General features: G+C 41.5%; 1 protein-coding gene across 2 annotated transcripts in view; it reads left to right on the forward strand.

Annotated features, from left to right (window-relative positions):
- Positions 1–6788: 6788 nt before the first annotated feature.
- The window catches only part of RSBN1L (round spermatid basic protein 1 like), a 44072-nt gene continuing 30564 nt past the window's right edge, over positions 6789–20296 (forward strand). Inside the window, exons 1-2 of one of the 2 annotated variants that reach the window (XM_014869056.2) lie at positions 6789–7420; positions 18427–18540. In XM_014869056.2, the coding sequence (XP_014724542.2) occupies positions 6835–7420; positions 18427–18540 (700 nt within the window). In that variant the 5' untranslated portion in view covers positions 6789–6834. The remainder of the gene's footprint in view (positions 7421–18426; positions 18541–20296) is intronic. The other variant, XM_014869057.2, reaches the window with a different exon arrangement.

The following is a 20296-nucleotide window of genomic DNA, read 5'->3' on the forward strand; positions in this document are numbered from 1 at the left end:
TGCTAGAGACCAAAATATGTGTAACAGTAAGGTCCAGAAAGAGGGTACCGGGGTAAGTAACTGTTTCTAAATTTGCTGCACGCTTCAGTTACACAACTCAGAAGGGTGGCTGAAGTTTTTATGAGAATTATTATATTAATGATGTCTTGTAGATATATCAAACAAGCACTTTTCAGTGTCTCTTCTTTGAGTGATTAAGAATGTGTGAAGAATTTTCCATCTGCTTCTTCCTCTCCCTTCCCATTAACTCTGAGCATCAGAAGGAACCAGCATGAGGGAGCTCAGTTGGAGCAGCCTCTGGGCCAGAGTCTGTGGTCAGATGACAAATCTGTCCTGCACATTTGCTGGAAGTGGGGATATCCATCAGCATTCCTGCCTTTAAGCCAGGGCAAGACTGTACAAGTAACAACATACAGTTGTGATTTGACATGAACAGGCTGGGAGGAGCCTGCTCATCTCCCATTTCAAGACTGTGATCTGAGGCTGATAGCGATGTGTTAGATTTACATTGACGTTATTCAGTCTATCCTGAGTGAATCCCAAAGTCCCTAACTGCCATCCAGTACATATATTTCAACATTTTTGAGTGACTTTACACTGTGAGATGCTTTCCTAATGCTATGGTCTAGAAATTTCAGGTGCAATTATCTTCCAGTTACATTGGTTCATCAGAGAAAATCTGAGGATATTATGGCAAATGCATTTTTACTTTCAATAGTTTGTTTTAAACTGTTTTCCAGAATCACTGTAGCCACTGAGGAGCTGCTGCCTCAACTGTGGAGTGAAATTTGTGAATAGACAGAAAGCTCTTTATTGTGGATTTTTCCATTAAGATGTTTATGTGAGCAAGAAGCTGAAGTGATGAGCAGTGAAAGATTAGCTGCTACATATAACTAGCTGTTTGTTTTCTTTTTTATATATACACCTACAAATATAAACTGCTACTTTGCAAATAAGTGTCCTATCTAAGAAACAAGACCTGAATTTCCTAGAACTAAATGTATTACAAATCAAGGCCAGGTTGGATGGGACTCTGATCAACTTGGTCTAGAGAAAAGTATCCCTGCCTATGGTAGAGGGGCTGGAATGAGATGATCTTTAAGGTCCTTTCCAACCCAACCATTCCTCAACCATTCTTTGATCTGTTTATCATTGCATAAGCTTTAGGGACAGGAAAAAAAATCTATCAGGAAATCCATATGGCTTTCAGTTCATTGACTTGAACTCTTTGGTAACAATAAGAGGTATGCATACCTCATAGAACTGCTTGTTAAGGAATAAGCACTCTTTGAAAGTTTCATTTGGGAGAGTCTGTGACTTTTCTTTAATGGAATCATGGAATGGTTTGGGTGAGATGGGAACTTAAAGATATATAACAGAAACTATGTCAAAACTTAAACCAAAAATGCCCTTAGTCAAAACCAAACTAGTTTCACAATCACCTGTGAAACCCTTGGAATCTGCTGTTGAAAGACTTCTGTAGAATTCCCAAGCTGATAGGAATGAACGGCTGGGATATGGGGCTACTTACAACCCAGGCAGGCACAACTCAACTGGAAATGTGGCTGGTCTAAGTCCTTGTCACAGCAAATAGATGTTGATTCCTGTGCTGCTGAGCAAAGACTTGCAGGTCCTTCTCTCCATGATGTTTGGAGTGGCCTGCAGCTGGAGCATCAACAAGGACAAAAGATGGCGATTTCTAGGCACAGCCCACAAAAAGACTTCTCCCATGGTTTCCCTTTTCCCCAAGGACAGCAGCAGCCACAGCCTTGCTGTAGCAGCTGTGGTAGATAAGCTAGGATATAAGGTTTAAGCTCTGCATTAGATTTTTGAAAATGCAGCCAGAATACAGAGAACAAATATGGGAGTGGACAGACTCTGGGGATTTGAGTGAAGGTGGATCTAATGGTAGCGGATTCTAAGGAAAATGAAAAAATGACTTCTTGTTTAAGTATCTAGACAGATCTGTGCAGAGAAGCAGGGAATTCAGGTATCTCAAATTACAGTGAGGAGGCTGTTAATCTGGAAAAAAATCCAGAGTTGCAAGCCAGCAGCTTCATTTGAAGAAAATTAATCTCCTAACTGTTAATGAAATAAGAAAATGGATAAGACTTTGATCTATCTCCTCCATACGTAAGGAAATACAATCTTGCTTGGCTTGCATCCTGTTGCTTTCATACTGATTTTAGTCATTATGTATCTTTTGTATTGAAAAATTCTAAAGATCTTTCAAATAGTAAAATTTTTTGGGTGCTATGAAGACAACAGCTAAGCAAATTACCTTTTCAACTGCAAACAGATATCATTTAAAATTGTGTATATCAAGACTTTCCAAGTCTTCCATTGTTGTGATTGTTACTACACTTCAAAAAATAAATATTGGAGCTGAGGTGTCTCACATGTTAAATACAAGTGAGAAAACCAGTTGTAAAGACTAAAGAACTGTTTTAGCAGTAATCTGTAGCTCTTTGAAAAAAAACATTAAACAAGAAACAAGTCCTCCCTGAAGTGTAAACTCCTTTTTGTGGCTTTTATGGATTTTGTAACGTTGGCAGATGAACAGTGTAATAAAAACCATGAGTGTCCCCAGTTGTCTGCTCTGCCACACTGCTAAATGTCTAACCCGCCACCCCTGAGCAGTCAGCAGAGACATCTGCTGCTTTAGAGGGGAAAAAAGGCTTTTTGGAATAACTGCTGCCTTGGTCACCAGTTTGATCAAAGATGCTGGACTGCATATTCCCATTGCTCAGGCATGGGGACACTGTCCCTTGCAAAGGACAAGGCAGGAGGGGGCAGTTCTGATTTCCCTGCAGCATGCTGTCATGCTGACAGCAGCTCCCAGTTATGAGCCAAGTTAGTCCCCGGTGTCCCATTTAGTTCAATTGTTTGGGTGGTAATTGCAGAAGTATTTGGATATGTCACTGGTTGTTCTGAAAACCCTGACTATGGAAAATTAAGCTCTTCTAAAATAAATCACACATTTACATGATGAGATCACCTTTGTCAGTACATTTCTGTGCACATAAGGCTAGTTTTCACCTCCATTTCCAAAGATGAATTAACTGACTTTCAATGAGTTTGAAGAAAAAATGAATAACATTAAAAATTACAGTTAGCTAATTTTGCAGACAAAAACCAGCATAAAGACGTCTAAGTGTTATCAAATGTTTTCAATTTACACTTGGCACAATTATTTCCATGCTTGACTTAAGAACTGAGCAGATGCCAAACCAAGGAAGTAAGCACATGGCAAGCAAACTGTTGGAATTATAAAAAAAGATTAAATAACATTTCTGAAAGCTGTTTTTTTTACCTGTGTAAGGTACAAAGCATCACTTTGGTAGGCAGTTAAGAGTATAAAGCCTAACCACTGTAACTCAACCTGTGTGCAGCATTTATGTTCAGCTTTTTATTTTATAGAGGATTCTGAAATGATTCAAAGTCTAGGTGAGCATATACACTAATTTGTTTAAATAAATGCTTTGATTAATAGCCATTTATATCAGCATTTCATAATTATCCCAATTAAAATGGCAATGCACTTGCAATAAGCAGGTTAATAACATGAGAAGCTTATTCTTAATGCATGTTGGCTACTGTACTGCTTTGTGCCTGACATTTTTACTGCTATGGTTTTGCCTCATTTTGGTTTCCATGGTCTAGAGAGTCTTCATGGGTTTCCCTAAGTGCATATAAAACTATAGACAAAAGTACATTGATATAATTTCCATAGTCAATTTAAAGGCTTCTGCTGAAAGAGACGAGCTCTCTGGTCTCTGTGTGTGGGCTGCTGCCAACACCTCAAGGACTGATCCCCACAAAGACTCCCGGTGGAGCTTCACACAGCTCTCTCTCTCTCTGTAGGGGACTAGACTTATGTCATAAAACACTACTGTATTTGTGTAGTAGTTTGGTTTGGGCAGCGTTTTGACAGTGCTTCTCGAGATTGCATCATTTAATATATATATTTCACTCTTTTCAGTAAACATCAGAACAAATTTCTGATGCTAACCTGTATTTTACACAAGCTATACTGCTTGTATTTACCCCCTTTTTGTTAAAGACAATCTTTATTCTGAAGCAGTTTTGGTGCTTCTCATCTTGTCTGTCTCATTCAGGAGCACCTGCCTGGGATGTGCACACCAGCAGCCAGAGGTTTAATTAAAATAAAAACAGGTAGTTAGGAAGACACCCTGAAATTTAGTTTTAATGCTCTGGAATGTGTACTCACCATAGGTATGGTGGAACACTTTAATGTATCTGTGTGATTGGTGACAAAACAAGTGAGAGGGACAACACCTCTCCCTCTAATGCGCACACAGCAGCACAACTGCGGGAGCTGAAACAGAGCCGGCTGCTGAATTCCATGCACCCTGCAATTTCCTCTGCTGACAAATGGGTATGAGATAGCAGCAGCAAACCTCCAAACATTAGTCACACTGCTTTCCAACAAGCAACTATTACATGTAATAGGTACTCTGTCATCTTGCTCCAGCTGAATTTTATAAAGAATTCCCTAATAAAAACTTGCCTTATGCTTACAAGCACAATATTTCAGAAAAGCACAGGAAACAACTTCAGCTTGACCTGAGTTTAGTAGCATATTGTCAGCTGTTAAAGTTTGCTGCACAGTTCTAAGTTTATTTGTCAGTTCTTTCACCAGTTTTATCTTTGTATATATTTTCATATTGCTAGGTTGCATTATAATTCAATGCATTTTTAAGACATCCAAGGATGTGCAATACGAATATCAGAAATATGAACTGTCTTAATTATTAACATTAATTATTAACAGTGATGTTAAGTACACATATCAAGATATTCAGCTATTTATACAGCTATCCAGCCTCAATACCCTAAGTCTTGCTAAGTCTGCTGCATGGAGAAAAGTGATGTACTCCTAGGTGACTCTGGCATTTCACAGGGGCTGTGGTCAAGTTCCTTGAACCAAAACCAAGCCTTAGGATTTACTCCAGTTAAAGAGCAAAGAAACGCTGTTCTTCTGTTTCACAAAGCCTCTTAAGTGAGAGGTGAAAATATGATTGTGACTTATCTGAAGTTTGAGAGAATATAATGTTGGCTTGGGATCAATACTGGCATAAAAGCAAGATGAACTTGGTTGTAAAGCCTGTGAAGTTGAGACAATGCCAGGAGGTGCCTCAAATTCTCATTCTAGAGTCACCACAATACAGTTTCCACTGGTATATACGGATACCAATAGCCTTGTGTGCATATTGTGGCACTTCTAACATTACTTGAGATAAAATCACTAATTTGGACTAAGGTGAATGGGTTACCTTTACTTAACCTGGAAAAGAGACATCCATTAAAACGGACACTGATTTCTCACCCACTGATACAAATAAAACATTTCTGATGGGAGCTGAAGATGACCTTCATACTCATAGGCCCAATCTAGTTTACCAGCCTATGTACACATGGGTAGATTTGTACCTGGATTTCAGTCTGGGATTGGATGTGAGTTGACTATTGCTGAAACACATTCTGTGAAATGTTCTTCCTTCAATGCAGATGCCATCAGGTCCAGAAATACACTTTGAAGAGACACTCTCACAGTAGTGGAACTTGAGACCTGAGGAAAAAGCAGTTGTCTGGATACAGGAAATCTATTCTTTGCTGCTGTTGACATGAACACTGAACTCCATTCAGCCTGGTTTACAATTTCAAAAGAAACAAAAGAGGAGATAGCTCAAGTGCTAGGAGCTTATTCTGAGCCTCATCAGTGGCAGCTCAAATGAAAATGCTTTGTGGAGCAAAAAAATCTAAACTTAAAACCTTGTTTGCCTGCTGATATATCGTGCACAGAACTTCTCAGAGTAATTTCATCTGGCTGCCATCTGCTAGGCTAGGTTTAATGTGACATCGACTCTGTTCTGCCCGTGGCAACCAGCAGACCCGAGGTGCGACTGACCAGAGAAGGAGCCTGGCAATGCGAACTCTCCGAGAAACCTATGTGCATTTCCACGACGCTTCCTGCTGACACCAGAACTTGGGGAAATTTCAGTCTGCTCCTGAACCGCGGCTATGGCAGCTTTAGTCGCCAAAGGCGTGAGTGGGGGGTTCCTATTTGGGGCACTGAGCTCAAATCCCTTCCCTGAGGCATGGCGGTCAATGATCCTCTGGTGACAGACACCCGACTATCCCGGCGGGCTGGCATCGGCACCTCGCACAGCCGCTGACCTCGGCAGTCTCTGCCTTCCTCCCATCAGGCCCTCCGGAGCTTCCAAGCTTTATCTGACTCCCTCCAAGGATGCAGGAGAGCGTGGAGAACTCGGGTTCAGAGTGCACCGAAGGAACCAACCCGCCGGCACCGGGACATCCCGAGGGACAGGTTCATCGCCTCCCGGGGTACACCCACCGGGAACGGCGCTAGTCCAGACCGTCCTTATTCCCAAACGCCCTTCCCAGGAGGAGCCCGCCGGGCTGCGGGGCCGCGAGGATCCCACCAGGCGCTCCCAGAGCTGAGGAGTCCAAAATCTGAGGCGTTAACGAAACCCCCAGCATGCGCTGGGGTCAAAACCTTCCTTATTCCTAAACAAGCGCCTTCCTCAGGAGCGCCGCCTCTCCTTTGCTCCGGTCCCCGCTGCACTCCCCTCACACCGTCCCCGCGGCCACCCCCGTGCACCCTGCGCACTCAGCCGAGCCACCGCCCCCAATCCCCTGAGAGCCCGCCCCCTCTTCCCGCCCTGCGATTGGTCGCTCTCCCTGTCTGTCCGGCGCCTCCCCAGCCCATTGGGCGAGGCCGTGGCACTGCCCCGCCCCCGGCGCTATCGGTTGGGGCGAGCCGAGAGTAAATAGACGCCGGAGCCCAAGATGGCGGAGCCGCCCAGTCCCGGTCGTGGCGCGGCGCCTCCCGAGCAGGAGCTGCTCGGCGCCAGGACGGCCCCGGACGCGAAAGGTTCCCGCGGATCCCAGCCAGCCGCCAAGAAGGTGAAGGGAGCCGAGGAGCGGAGCCTGAAGGGCGCTAAGCGCGTCAACGGTGAAGGGGGCGGCGGTGGCGGGAGCGCCAAGCAGCCACTGCCCGCGGTCGTGCCCAGCTACAGCGGCCCCGGGCCTTGGGGCTTCGCTACGCTGCCCTCGGGCCCCTCGGCGAGCGCGGGGGGCTTTGCGTTCTCTTCCCCGCTGTCCCGGAAGCTGCTGCCGCCCGCGGTGCTGCTGCCGCCGTCCGCCTCCCCCTCCTCGTCCCAGCCGCAGCACCAGCACCGCCACCACCGGCACCGCCTGGCGCTGGCGGTCGAGGCGGGAAGCGGCGGCAGCGCCAAGCCCAAGAGACCCAAGGAAAAGCGGGACAAGGAGAGGAGGAAGCACGGGGCGCTGCCCGTGGTGGTGGCGGCGGGAGATGGCGGCGGGGCCCTGAAGCGGGAGGAGAACGGGGAGGTGAAGCTGCTGTTCCCAAAAGGTGAGCGGCGGGGCAGCGCCGGCAGCGGGAGCCGGGCAGGGAGGGCTGGAAGGGGCAGCGAGCGCAGCGGGGCTCGCCGGAGCTGCCCGGCGGCAGCGGGAGGCGGCTGCGAGCCGGGCCGGGGGCTGCGGGCAGTGCTGGGCTCGGTCACACATCGCTGGCGTTGTGTAAGTTCGCGGGGAAGGCAGCGGCGGCTCAGTCCGCCGTCAATCCTGTCAAAAAAGGGGGTGTGGAATTAGCGATGGCGTCAGCCAGAAGCTGCCAGAGGCCTTAGGTTTTCTTACCTATTAGGGAAATGAGGATACCGAGTAATTTGTTAGAAATGTGCGAACAAAACTGAATTGGGGAAAAACGGAGAGCACGTCGCAAAAAAATCGCCATAATTTAAGAATTAAATTGTGAATCATCTCGTTTCTTAGGCTATTAATTTTTATAGGCTATGTCATTGAGTACTAGAGAGCATGCAGTTAAAATTTAGATACTTAGATTTTTGAAATCTCATATAGTTGCTGCTTCAGGCTTTCTTTATTTCTTGAAGATCACATTTCCTAAGGAATGCTCGAGGTCCTCAGGATAAGGGGAGGAGTGCTGGATTAGTTCATTAGTGGGGCTGGACAAAAATGGCCATACGCGGTAGGACAAGATGTCAGGCAAGAGTCTTGCTTGGATTCCAGCTGTGATCAACATTAAATCTTGGGAACTAAAACACAATACATGAATATATGATTAGAGTACAAGAATACATGCTTTTATTTCTAGTGTGTCCTTTCCCAGTCTCCAGTGACCTTAAACCAGATGTTGATGCTTTCATATTTCCATTGAAATATGAGGAATTTAAAACATGCACTCCATTACCTAATTTAATCAAGTTTCCTTTCAAGGAAAGATAAACTACAGCTGTTGTGTAAATTTAGATTAGTTTGATTGTGGCCTATACCTGTAACTACAGGATCAGCCAAGCTTCTGGAGAAATATCAGTATGCCTTTTTGTCTATTGATTATGTTGTCTGGGGTGCCTTACTTAATTTTCCACTAATTTCTATGAGTATCTTAGTCTTGCCATTGAGGGGGGGTTTAATTTACTTGGATTTTGATTGGTGGTTTTTAACCACCAACAAGTAGATTTTAAGTATGTGATTTCAGTGCTTTCAAGTGTTCCATTTCAGGGCTTTTTCCTGCCTTTGTTCCTTTCCAAAAGGTGACTTGGAAAAGGCCTTTAGAAACGACTGATGCTCAGTACCCATTTGATGTTGTGAAGTCATTTTGTCTTCAAGGATAGCTGCTAAGAAACTCACCCAGTATCCTTCTTGCAAAGCTATGTAATTAATAACCCTATTTTCTCAGATTGCCGTAGTGTCCTGCCAGTGTTAAAGAGTCACGCTAGTAAATCTTGGAACCATATTACAATAGTAAGATGAAATATTCTTTCACATTGGTAAAAGAAATGGACACTGATAGTGTTAACTGAATAATTGATGTAATTTGTCTTTAAATAGGAGATTGTGCACCTTGTATCCGGAAAAGATACTTTTCTCAGAGCTTATATACTCACAGGCACAAATTCTTTATTTTTTCAGTTGCTGAGTGCTCAGAACAGATATTTTTACCTTACATTTATTGACTGAAAACTTACCTACATGCAGCAAATTTTCAAAGGCAATCCCTGTTTGGCGTCTGAGTCTACAGGTTGCTGTTTAGAGGAAGTAGTTTCTAAAGCTAAAATTTTGTGGCATAATTTCCTATACAAAAGAATAACTTTATTTTAATTAAACTATATATTTTTGCAGAGAAGGCTGTGAGAAAGTGAAGGATGCACTGAGTCTTCTGCTGAGAACTGCCAGCCTTTCAAAAGTGGTTCAGTATTTGACTGTAGATTAAAGAACAGGTTTGTGCTGTTAATCCTGTGAATAATTTACTTTGCAGAAAGGAAAGGGAAAAATGCAGTTATGATGCAGGAGAAAAGAATGACTGGGGGGCATGCACATCGACTCCTAAGTACAGAGGAAAGCTAAGAATGACATTCAAGTGGGTGGGTGGAATAGTCAGGACTTGTGCATTGGGGGTACTGAAGCTACAGACTGGAAAAAGATACCAGAGGGACTGTGGTTGCAGCATATGAGTGAACGTGGAATGAATTTGAAATACTGATAGGAAAGGAAAATAGCAGGTAAAAGCAGTATGGAGGTGATTGTGGTCTTGTTTCGGGGGAAAATATGTTTAGGTGCTGTAGAAAAGGCCAGGAAGGTTAGAGAAGGGTAGGATAGAAGGAGAATGAAAGTTTTAGGCAGCCTACAGATATGACATGGGTAAATTTAGACAATTTGGGGTAATTATGAAAAACTGAAAGGCTTGCATGTGCAAGAATACATGAGGGGCAAGGAAGTAGGAATAAAATAGTCCCCTTTAGGTGTAATGAAGTGAGTTTGTAGAAACTGTCATCAGTGCATTCTAAAAATCAACCTAATGTGGGCAAGTGCAGCCTCTTGCTCTTGGAGTCTGCAGTTAGACAACCTTTTTGATTTTGGTGCAGTGGAAAAGAAGCATCAATGTGGAATTGATGGTATTGATCATTCTTCTCTCCTAGCATTCAGAACTGATACACGTTCAAGTGTTGCACCTGCCAGAAGGAAATTTGTGCTGGTGGGGAGACTAGAAGTGTAGAGGCAGAAATACTAAAGAGATAAGCAGGTGGAATGGCTGAGTTCCTTGGTTCTTTTGAGGCTCTGAAAATGGAAAAAAATCCATCTTCCTGTTTGCAGCCAAAATGGAGATGCATTGCAGGTAGATGCATGAGGATGGAGTGGAATTCCCCATTGTTCCTGTACGTATGAATGAGGAGTTGTGTTTCTGGTCAGTGAGGTGTGTGCTCTGCTGTGCAGAGTTCTTAGGGTATGAGGAGAAAAAGCTTTACCTTTGTGAGAGAAACTGGGGGCCTGCCCAGATCTCAGTACTAGAGAGAATGAAGAGCAACACTAGGGGAATCAGGAGAAGAATAGCAAAATTTATTTAATGAGATTGTTAGGACTGTGGTATAGATAAAATGATACAGGTAATCGGGGTGTGCAGTGCTGTGAAGTGAATGAATGTGACATCTGGCCTTGAGAATAGTAGGAATTGCGTTTTCCTAATTTTAGTTTAATTACTGTAATGATGATAGGGGTATTTACACTGAGGAGGGAATTGTCAGATTTTTCACCTTGCATTCAGAAAAGCTGATGACACGAGCTGATGTGTGTCCTCCACTTCAAGCAGTAATTACGAGGTAAGGGAGCCTAGTTCTAGACACCTTGATTTCCTAAGTGATAGGAGGATGTTAAGCTTGATAGTAGCCAGGATGGATGGTGTGTTTTAAGCTTTTCAAAAAAATGTTATATTTTCTTCAAGTCTTTGTTTAAAGACTTCTCTGGTCTTTTAATTAATTGCAAAGAGCTTTTAAGTTGCCGAGTCATAACCAGGCCTTACAGCTTGTGATTCTATTAAATGAATGGAGTTCAGTGACCCCTTCAGAGATGATCTACCATGCAGAGAACCTGAAAGAGCCTTTTACCGGATGCGTGATATTTTCTGCAGATAATGAGGTTTAGGCTGTTTAAAATAAGCTTAAATTTCACTTGTTGCGTACATTCTGATAGTGGAACTAAAGTTGTGCAATGTTTTTGTTTTTAAAACACGGTGTCAGTCTGACAGAAGTGATTGCTGTTCGTGCTATGACTGCTGATTCAGTTAGTCATTTTACTGATACTCTGCTCTAGCAGTTCATAGTTGAAATTGTTTTCATAACAGTGCAAAACTCAGCCACTCCTCACTTCATTAGACAACGCCTGTCCAAATCTTTGGTTTTGGTCCCTATACTTGCTGTAAGATGTAATGCAGTTGCATGATCCATCTTTTCTGCTTTTCTTGCTGTTTTTGTGTCCAATTTCTCTTTCCCTTCCCTTTTTTTTTCTTCAATGATCCATTTGCTGATAAGATTGTCTCAGTGTGCAGGCAGTTGCAAAATGAGATTGACATCTTTTGACTTGCAGATGGGGATTCCCCACATGAGCAGGAAAGCTGAATATGGTGCTGTAGCTCTTGTTTTTAATATAGTCTGGTTTTTTTTCTTTAACTCTCCCTCCTTTATCTCCCTCCACTCCCCTTCTTTATCCTGCTGTCTTTGAAGAATAGGTAAGATTAGATTTCAGATGAGCATTTAGTAATGATTCTTCTGGCAACTGTTGCCCTTGTATTGTGTGACCTCTCTTGGATTTTAACTTCCAAGAAGTTACACTTTTCGGTCTTAATAATTTTGGTCTGTATTCAGTGGGATGCTCATTTTGTAGTCTCTTTTACTAAAGTAGGTTGAAGAAGGTTTTGGATCTCCTTTTTCCGTTTAGAACTGGGGCCATGCATGCTTGTTGGGTTGTCTTTTAATTTTTCTTCTGCTAAACATTTCCTCCTTCTGTTAACTTCTATTTCCCTTTTTTTCTTTTTCCTTGTACTGTGCAGCTTGACTCATTTCCCCCTCCTCTCTGATGAATTTTTTAAATATAGCACCATTTTCATGCTTATGAGGCCTCTTGACCACTTTCGTCTGAATTCTTCAATATATTTCTATTTAGATACCCTACTGGAAGCAGCAATGTCTAGAAAATGTTTAGGGTTTCAAGTATGGTATTCAGGAGGAAGAGCGACTTCTCAAATTTCTGTTGCTGTTTGAGATTTAAATGCAGTTCAGTTTTCAGAGCTTGTAGTGGCATTAATGTAAGTATGCAATGTTAGGGTAAATTTGAAGCAGTACATCTTTTTCTTGCATTTTGGCCTCTTTTTGATAACCTGAAACTTGCTAGGCAGAACAGAATCTTTCTAAGCTGGAGAACCATGCCCTTCCTATACCCCAGAATCCAGCTTTTTGTGTAATTTATGCAGCAGAAACTTATTCTGGTTTTAGAATACCAAATGATTTTTCTTAGTTGACACGAGATCAAGAGGCTGAAGCATTTGATCTGAAACCTCTTGAAGAGGTCTTGTTTGCAGCTGTCACATTCTCTGTTACAGATTTCTGATGCAACTCTCCAGTGCTTGAGCTTAAACTTGACTCATTCAGTTCTGCATGTAGAAGGTCTCCTTAGAAGTGCAAAGCTTAAAGGAACTGGGAACTGTAAAGATCGTATTTCCATTTTTTGGAAGTGTTTTAATTCTGAAAGGGATCTGTCTTCCTTTCCATTCATTGAAGAGCTTAGGGAAATGTTCTTGCCTGATAAGGGGATTTCTTTCACCATATCTTGGATTTTAAACTTAAATTACTGAAAGGGATGTCAGCCATATATTCCTGCTTGCTGGGATGTGAAGCCTATCCCCTTTTTGATTATTTTTTTGTATCTTGGAAATACTGTATGGGTTTTTCTGTGTCCATTAAGTTGGGAAACCTGCTCTGTAGTGTACATTGTAGCATTTAATAAGTGCAGGTGTCAAAGTTGTTAACATGGTGATGTTAAATGTACTTCATGTACCTGCATAACCACTTAAACATGGCTTCTTGAGGTTTTATTTTTATGGGTGTTTGTTCAAAGTGAGGAGAGTGCTAGTGGAAGGAATGGTAACTGATGTTCTTGTACACCCCTCCTTATTCCCTCCTCCTTTCAGTTACACTGCTGGTGGTGTTATCCATATTGATGGTGTCCCTTAGCAGTAGTCTGTAAATATTTTGCCTCATGTGCAGTGACAGCCCTTAAATCAAACAGAGGAGAAAGAAGCAGAATACTTTGAACATAATCTATGACTGACTACTAATGTGAGTTACCATCTGGAAAATGATGCAAAGCAGCTGCAACTTTTGGCATCTGACAGGGTTGTACAGCTCTCCTCTTTCAGTGCTGAAATGGACTTGCTTGTTTGAGCTCCTGCATGGGCTTCAAGGTGCAGATTTCCTGAGTGAAAGCCACCATATTGCACGTAGTCCATTCACTGAAGTGCTTTCCACTCATTCTCTATGCTCTTGGTTTACCTTTTTGTCTGTAGAAAGCTTGCAGTAGAGGCAAAGATCTGATTAGATTTCTGAAATCAGTATGGTGTGATCTGTGAATTTGTGTTCTGTATGTACTGCTTAGGAAATTGTGGCAGTCATTATGAGAAGGTATCTCCTGAGTTGGGAAACGAATAATTTTTACTGTAGCCTTTAGTTCTAAATGTCTATTTAATGTATAAATACAGTGTGTATCCATTTATTTACTTAACCTAACATCCAGAAAGAGTAGCTTTGGAATTTCAGGAGGAAGTATGCATATAATTCTTAATTAGTTCAATTCACTGTGTAAAGTTGTTGTCAAGTGAAAATATTTTTCAGATGCCCTTTAGAAAGGTGAAATGGCACACACCATAATAAAATTCTTCCTGTGACACTTCTATATGTAGCACTTCTTTTATTTTGATGTACTGCTGTTGCAGCATTTCTTTTGTGTGTGGGTGTACTGTTACCGTGACATGCAGAGCAAAGAATATGGACTTCATGGTGACACTCTACTGTTAATTTGAATGAGACATGTAAAAATCTCTTAATTCCTTGGGTGTTGCATTTTCTCTAAACAGGGATACTTATTCCTACAAAGCTCTGTATTTGAAAAAGTATACACTAGTTTATTTAGTTGGATTGAGTTTGCATGCAAGGTTTTGGTAGCAGGGGAGATTAAGGAGTGGCTTCTGTGAGAAGCTGCCAGTGACAGTGGTAGCATCTCTGGGGTTATATATTTTAAGAAGGGGAAAAAGTTACTGCACAGGACTAATTGCAGCTGGAGAGCAGAGTGAGAATATCAGAGAGAAACAGCCCTGCAGGCACCCAGGTCAGTGCAGAAGGAGGGGCAGGAGGTGCTCCAGGTGCCAGAGCAGATTCCCCTGCAGCCCCTGGGGCAGCCCATGGTGAGGCAGCTGTGCCCCTGCAGCCAGGGGAGAGCAGAGATCCCCCTGCAGCCCCTGGAGGACTCCACCCTGGAGCAGGCTGATGTCCAAGGGACGCTGTGACCCTGGGGGAAGCCTTTGCTGCAGCAGGCTCCTGGCAGGACCTGTGGCACCATGGTGGAGCAGACTGTGCCAGAGGGACTGCACCGTGTGGAAAAGCAGCCACACTTTGTGTGCAGCAATTTGTGAAGAGCTGCAGCCCATTGGCAGGACTCACATTGGAGAAATTTGTGAAGTACTGTCTCCTGTGGAAGAGACTTCAGTCTGGAGCAGGGGAAGAGTGAGAGGTGTCCCTCCTCTCTTGAGGAGGGAGGAGTGACAGAGGTGACATATGATGAACTGATGGCAATCCCCATCCCCCGGTGTCACTCAGGGGAAGTAGAGAAAATTAGGAGTAAAGTTGGGCCTGGGAAGAAGAGGGGGGCAGGAGGAAGATGTTTTTAACATTTAGTTTTTATTTCTCATTACCCTACTCTACTTTTGATTGGTAATGAATTAATTTTTTTCCCAAGTTGAATCTGTTTTGCCCATAACAGTAACTGATGCTACATACAGTCCTTTTGTTGTATTTTCTCTCCCCTGTCCAACTGAGGGGGCTGAAGTGGCTTTGGTGGGTACCTAATGTCCAGCCAGGGTCAACTTTATACAAGGATAAGAAATCACTTTATAGTAATAGAGACTTTTTCTTTTCCCCTCAGTCAGTAGAGCTCAAAAACTAAGGACTGAACCTAGCTCTTACTGAACTTCCATAGTTGCTTCCTACTGTACTTGGATTTATATATTTTTTTAACTCGGGTAAGGAGTATGTGCAAATTCTCTTTAGTCTGTGACCACTTATTTCCTAAGCAGTGTATTTCTTTGTCAAAATCACATAAAGTAAAAGCATATTTTTTAATAGGTGGGACAAGCTTAATGAAAAGATAGATTTCTTTCTTTTTTGCCCTATGATACAAATTATTTCAAATAGTTGGCTTTTAGTTTTAGTACTTTGGAGGTATGTAAAGGTCTAGGAAGTCTGTATATTTGGGTTGTGTTATTTCCGTGGAGGCTCATTTCATCCTCAGCAGCTCAAGAAGCTTTTTTTATTTTTCTGTTTTATTTATTAGGAATAGACTTCGTGGAAGCTAACTGCAGAATATTCTGTGGACATGGAAAGCTTATCATAAACATCTTTCTACCTTTTACTGCTTTATGATCTTGTTGCCCTACAAATGAAATGGAGACCAGTAGTAACTTCTACTGGTGAACTTAAAAAAAACTGTACGAGAGCATTCCAGGTTTTCATAACTTCAACAGAACAAGATTTTCTTGTTTTCCCTTGCCAGTGTCACTCACTGCTTGTTTATTCTATGCTGCGTAGGTTGTAAATTGTTTAATGTTGGGGGTATTAATTTTAAAGCAGGAATTCTGTGAAGAATGTTCATGTTTCTGTATGTCCCTGAGGAGAATAATCTGCAGAATTTTGAGAGTTGTGTTTGAATTCTGCAAGCCAGACTAGAAAATAGTTATTAATAAACATAAACATTTGAACTGAGAATTAAGTTCAAATGTTAATCCATGGAATAACTCTCATTTTGACACAGGTTTTTTTTTAGTATGCAAAGATGTTTTTTTAAATTTCAGTGTTTATTTAATCTTCTTTTAAAAGTGAACTACTGGCTATTGTTAAACTATTTTGTGAGCTTTGAGGGAGGAAACCAGAAAATCTGTACATTTAAATTGAGCTTCTCAACTGTTTTTTACTTGCATCAGACTATACACTGGTTTTGTTACAATACTGTGATTTCTAGAAGGGAAAATTTACTCCAAACTTCCCTCAGCTGCATTTACATTGTATTTGCAATCACTTAAGGTAGGCTTATGGCTGTTGCTGGGGGATGTTAAGAACACATTGATTGTTTCTTCTGTTGGGAAGGTTTCACCGTTGACTCCAATTGCTTTGTAGATGTGGAAATAACTAGAGGCTCTTAAAAAGTTCTCTTTCTTTACGTGTTGCTTCTGACAAAACTGGAAGATTCATCGGCCTGTGATGCTTTTCATGAGCTGGCAGTAAAGGGTTCTTTCAGTCTTTTGTCCTGTTTCAGCAAGACTCAACATTTGTATGTGCTCTTCAATCTTGGTTTGATTTTTAAGTGATAGCAGAAGTCAAGTGTTTCTCTTAACCATACAAAAATGTTGAGATAAAATCTAGGTCTTCCCATGATAATTGTAATTCTGGCTGAGTTGATCGTTCAGTGAAGGTTATAAATCAAGCCTGGTGTTACTGCCTACTAGCTGAGTGTTTGCTTTCAGGGTTACATTAATTCCTGTTTGTACAATTTACCCAATTTCATACTCAAGTTGCAGAGGATTTACAAATTAGAGATTCCTTTTTGGGGAGAAACAGGTTGGAGAGGAAGATTTATGTCTGTTTAACCTATTCCTAGAAAGGTTTGTGTTGCTTAGGAAAGCTTGTTTGGATTCTGTGGTCTGCTATACACATAAATCTGCTTTGTCATCCATCCCTTCCCCCAGAGGTGTTAGGAGGAGGCTGTTCTTGGACGTGACTATTTCAGTCACTTAGAACTAAGACATTCTGTAAGTGCAGCTACCTTATTATATTTGTGCCAGTATGGTTTCTGTTCTCTCCCTGCTGCTTATCATGATCTGTGGAGAAGCAACAGACATATCTCAGTTGCCATCTATTTTGGTCTTTATTTGACTTATTTTCTTAAGATTCTCTGTAAAATACATTCTTTGCTTCACCATAAGAATTGTGAGGGTTTAAATTTTGTATCCTTATTAGAACACTCATCAGAGGAAAGATATGAATGCAGTGAAATCATTGTTAGAGCATTCATTTATGTGGATTACTGTCAGCTCTTTGCACCTTTATCAACATGCTTCCTGAGTAGTTTGGTTAGGGGTCATTCCATTGCTTTCTAGAATTGAGGGCTTTTTTTGGTTTGGTTCTGAAATATTTCTGATTTGTTAGTAGTGAACATATTCGCTGCTTCTATTTTATGTGAATGCTTAGGGAAGAGTAATTGGATTTCTTTGGTTCCACTTGGGGTTTATAATGCAAGTACCATGAATAAAACATCAGAGCTGTCTCTCAGCTGTATTACTGAAGCATAACATTATGTAGAAGCTTGAAATCAGATTTCCTCTTTCCTTGTGGAGGTTAAAAAGCCCAGTGAACTCTTGGAGCAGGTACTGGCTTCAGGCCAGGAAATAAGGCATGAGCTGCTGGCTGCAGTGCATGTAAGCCTAGTAAAATCTGACTTCTTTAATGCTTTGCCTCATAAGTGAATCTCAACTTCACTTGCAAAGATGACTGCTTGAAATTATGAATTTCTCTAGGTCTAGTATTTTACATGCAGAAAGCATGCCTAAAGGCTCTGCTTTTCTATGTCAAGGATTTAAAAACCTGGAGTGACTTGACAAGAAAGCAAATGAATAATGAGACTGCTCAGGTAAGCTGTTGCTGATGGTAGGTAAGCAGGGGAAACACCAGTGAATTAAATCTGCATTCACCAGTGTGAATACAGCACATCTCATGTTTTTATTAATTATATCTGACTGCTGTTAATAGATTAGCCTGTGACTGTAATATAAAAGATTTTTCAGTTGACAGATTAAGCAGTCTTTCCCAGATATTTGCAAAAGCCTTTAAGTTCAGAGTATGTATAGATAGTTGAGTTTTCAGTGTAGATGTGCACCCAAGAAAATGCAAACTGTACTCTTACTTTTCCCCAGTTCTTATGTGATGCATGCAATTTCAATTTCAATAAGTGAGCTGATTGCAGGTGCAAAATAAGAGCAGAAGGTATAGGACTAAGCAAAAATGATTACACAGTTAACTTGCTGCATTGTTGCATACAGCCACAACAAACAAAACTTTTCTGAGTTAAAGAAGCTTAGGTTGGATTACGCAACAGATAAATATTAGCTTTTCATATCGTAAGTACTGGGATTTCCTTGTAACTCCTCCTCTATATCCTCTTAATAGAGCTTGCATAAGAGTAGTAGGAAACATGTATGTGACAATTAGTTTTCTGTTCTTGCTTAATTGTGAAATATTTGCATTTCAGGTCAAATCAAAGACAAAGTTAAAGAAAGGGAAAAGAAGCAAAAAGAAAAGAAGAAGCACAAAATAATGAATGAAATCAAGAAAGAAAACGGAGAGATCAAATTACTGCAGAAAGGTAGGTTAAACTATGTAGTGTTTTTTCGTTCTAGTACTAGAAGTATTTGTGAATGGATACTGTGTTTTAATACTATATTTTTCATTTGACTTATGCCATTTTTCATCATTAGTTAGTGCAAGAGTTGCAAATGTAAACCTGATATAGGTGTTAACTTTTTTGTCAACTGTGCTAAGTACTGGAAATTACAGATAAAACTACCATCATGGTGTGGCATATGTAATAGTAATAGCAAAGACTAGTACTTCAAGGAACAGTATTAGTGATTCTTCAATAACTGCTGACAAGATGTAGGTTATCATTTTATATATTGTGGAGAAGAATGATGAATGCATGTTACACTTTCTGTCTAACAATTGTACAAGACTGAGTAATTAAGGAGTTATAATTCAGGAGCTTTGTCACATACTAAACAGTTGTTTCTTCAACTTTCTTTTTTGTAATGAAAGGTAGTTAAGGTTACATTCTCATGTGGCTTGTGCACCCACTGAATCTTAGAATGGTACAGTAGTTGAGGTTGGAAGGGATCTATTCCAACTGCTCCAAGTATGATCAACAAGAGCACATTGCCCAGGATTATCAGACTCCTTATCTCCAAGGTGGAGGCAACAGTCTCTCTGGACAACTACATTCATATTATATATACAGAAGATTTTTTTTTTATAATGATGGTAAGAGACTGGAACAGGTTGTCCAGAGAGGTGATGAATATCCCATCCGTGGCAGCATTCAAGGTCAGGTCAAGGATTGGGCTCTGAGCAAGCAGATCTAATTAGGAAGATGTTCCCGCTTATTGCAGCAGGTTAGACTAGATGGTCTTTAAAGGTCCATTCCAGCACAAGCCATGTGTCTGTTGTATGGTCTATGAAGAAAGGCAGAGACTGCTGGAACTGATAGGCCTGGAGAAGAGGAAGCTCAAGGGGGATCTCATCAATCAATGTGTCTAAAAATCTGATGAAAGGGAATGAAGAAGGTCATCAACCTGTGCTTCATGGGTTTATTCCTTCCAGGTCAGGGTTTTGCCCACCCTTCTGTTAACTTCATGAGTCCCCCAAGTTAGCCCATTTCTACATCCTCTCGAGGTCCCTCTCACAGGCAGTGCAACTCTGTGCTGCATCAATTCCTTCTTGCAGTTTTGGATCAGTTGCAGCTTGCTGAGGGTGTGCTCTGTCCCATGATACCATTAATGGAGAGGCTGAACAATACTGACACAAGATATTAAGGTCTGGATTACTCCAGCAGTGACTGTTTCCAGCTGGAATTTGTGCTGCTGCTCACAACCCTTTGAGCACAGCAGTTAAGCCAGTTCTTGAACCACCTTACTCTTCACTTGGGTTATGCTGCATCAGTTTTTTTTTGTGAGGGCATTGCTTATTTGAGTAGACGAAATGCTTTTTTAATCTGTTATTTTCACACTCTGATTTTGAAGTTAGGAACAAATTCCTGATATGTTTTTCTGTTACCTTTTATACTGTAGGATTTAATTTACGAACCAGAAACTGAAATCATCAAACCAAATCTTGATTTTCAGAATGCTCATGTGAGGTCAGAGGCACAGAAGTCTGTAATTACTACATCACATATTATACTCTACACACAAGTAACTGTATTAACAGCAATGACAGCTTAAAACTGTGTTGATCGGGTCTCAGAGTATTGCCTTGAACTTGAGGATTGTGTAAGCTGGTGACTTGGTGGAAAGGGCAGGTGTGACTAGTCTTTGCTGAGGATGGAAGGAAGTCGGTGGTTTCAATAC

This window comes from Sturnus vulgaris, chromosome 5 (genome assembly GCF_052056855.1).
Source record: "Sturnus vulgaris isolate bStuVul1 chromosome 5, bStuVul1.hap1, whole genome shotgun sequence".
Taxonomy (NCBI): domain Eukaryota; kingdom Metazoa; phylum Chordata; class Aves; order Passeriformes; family Sturnidae; genus Sturnus; species Sturnus vulgaris.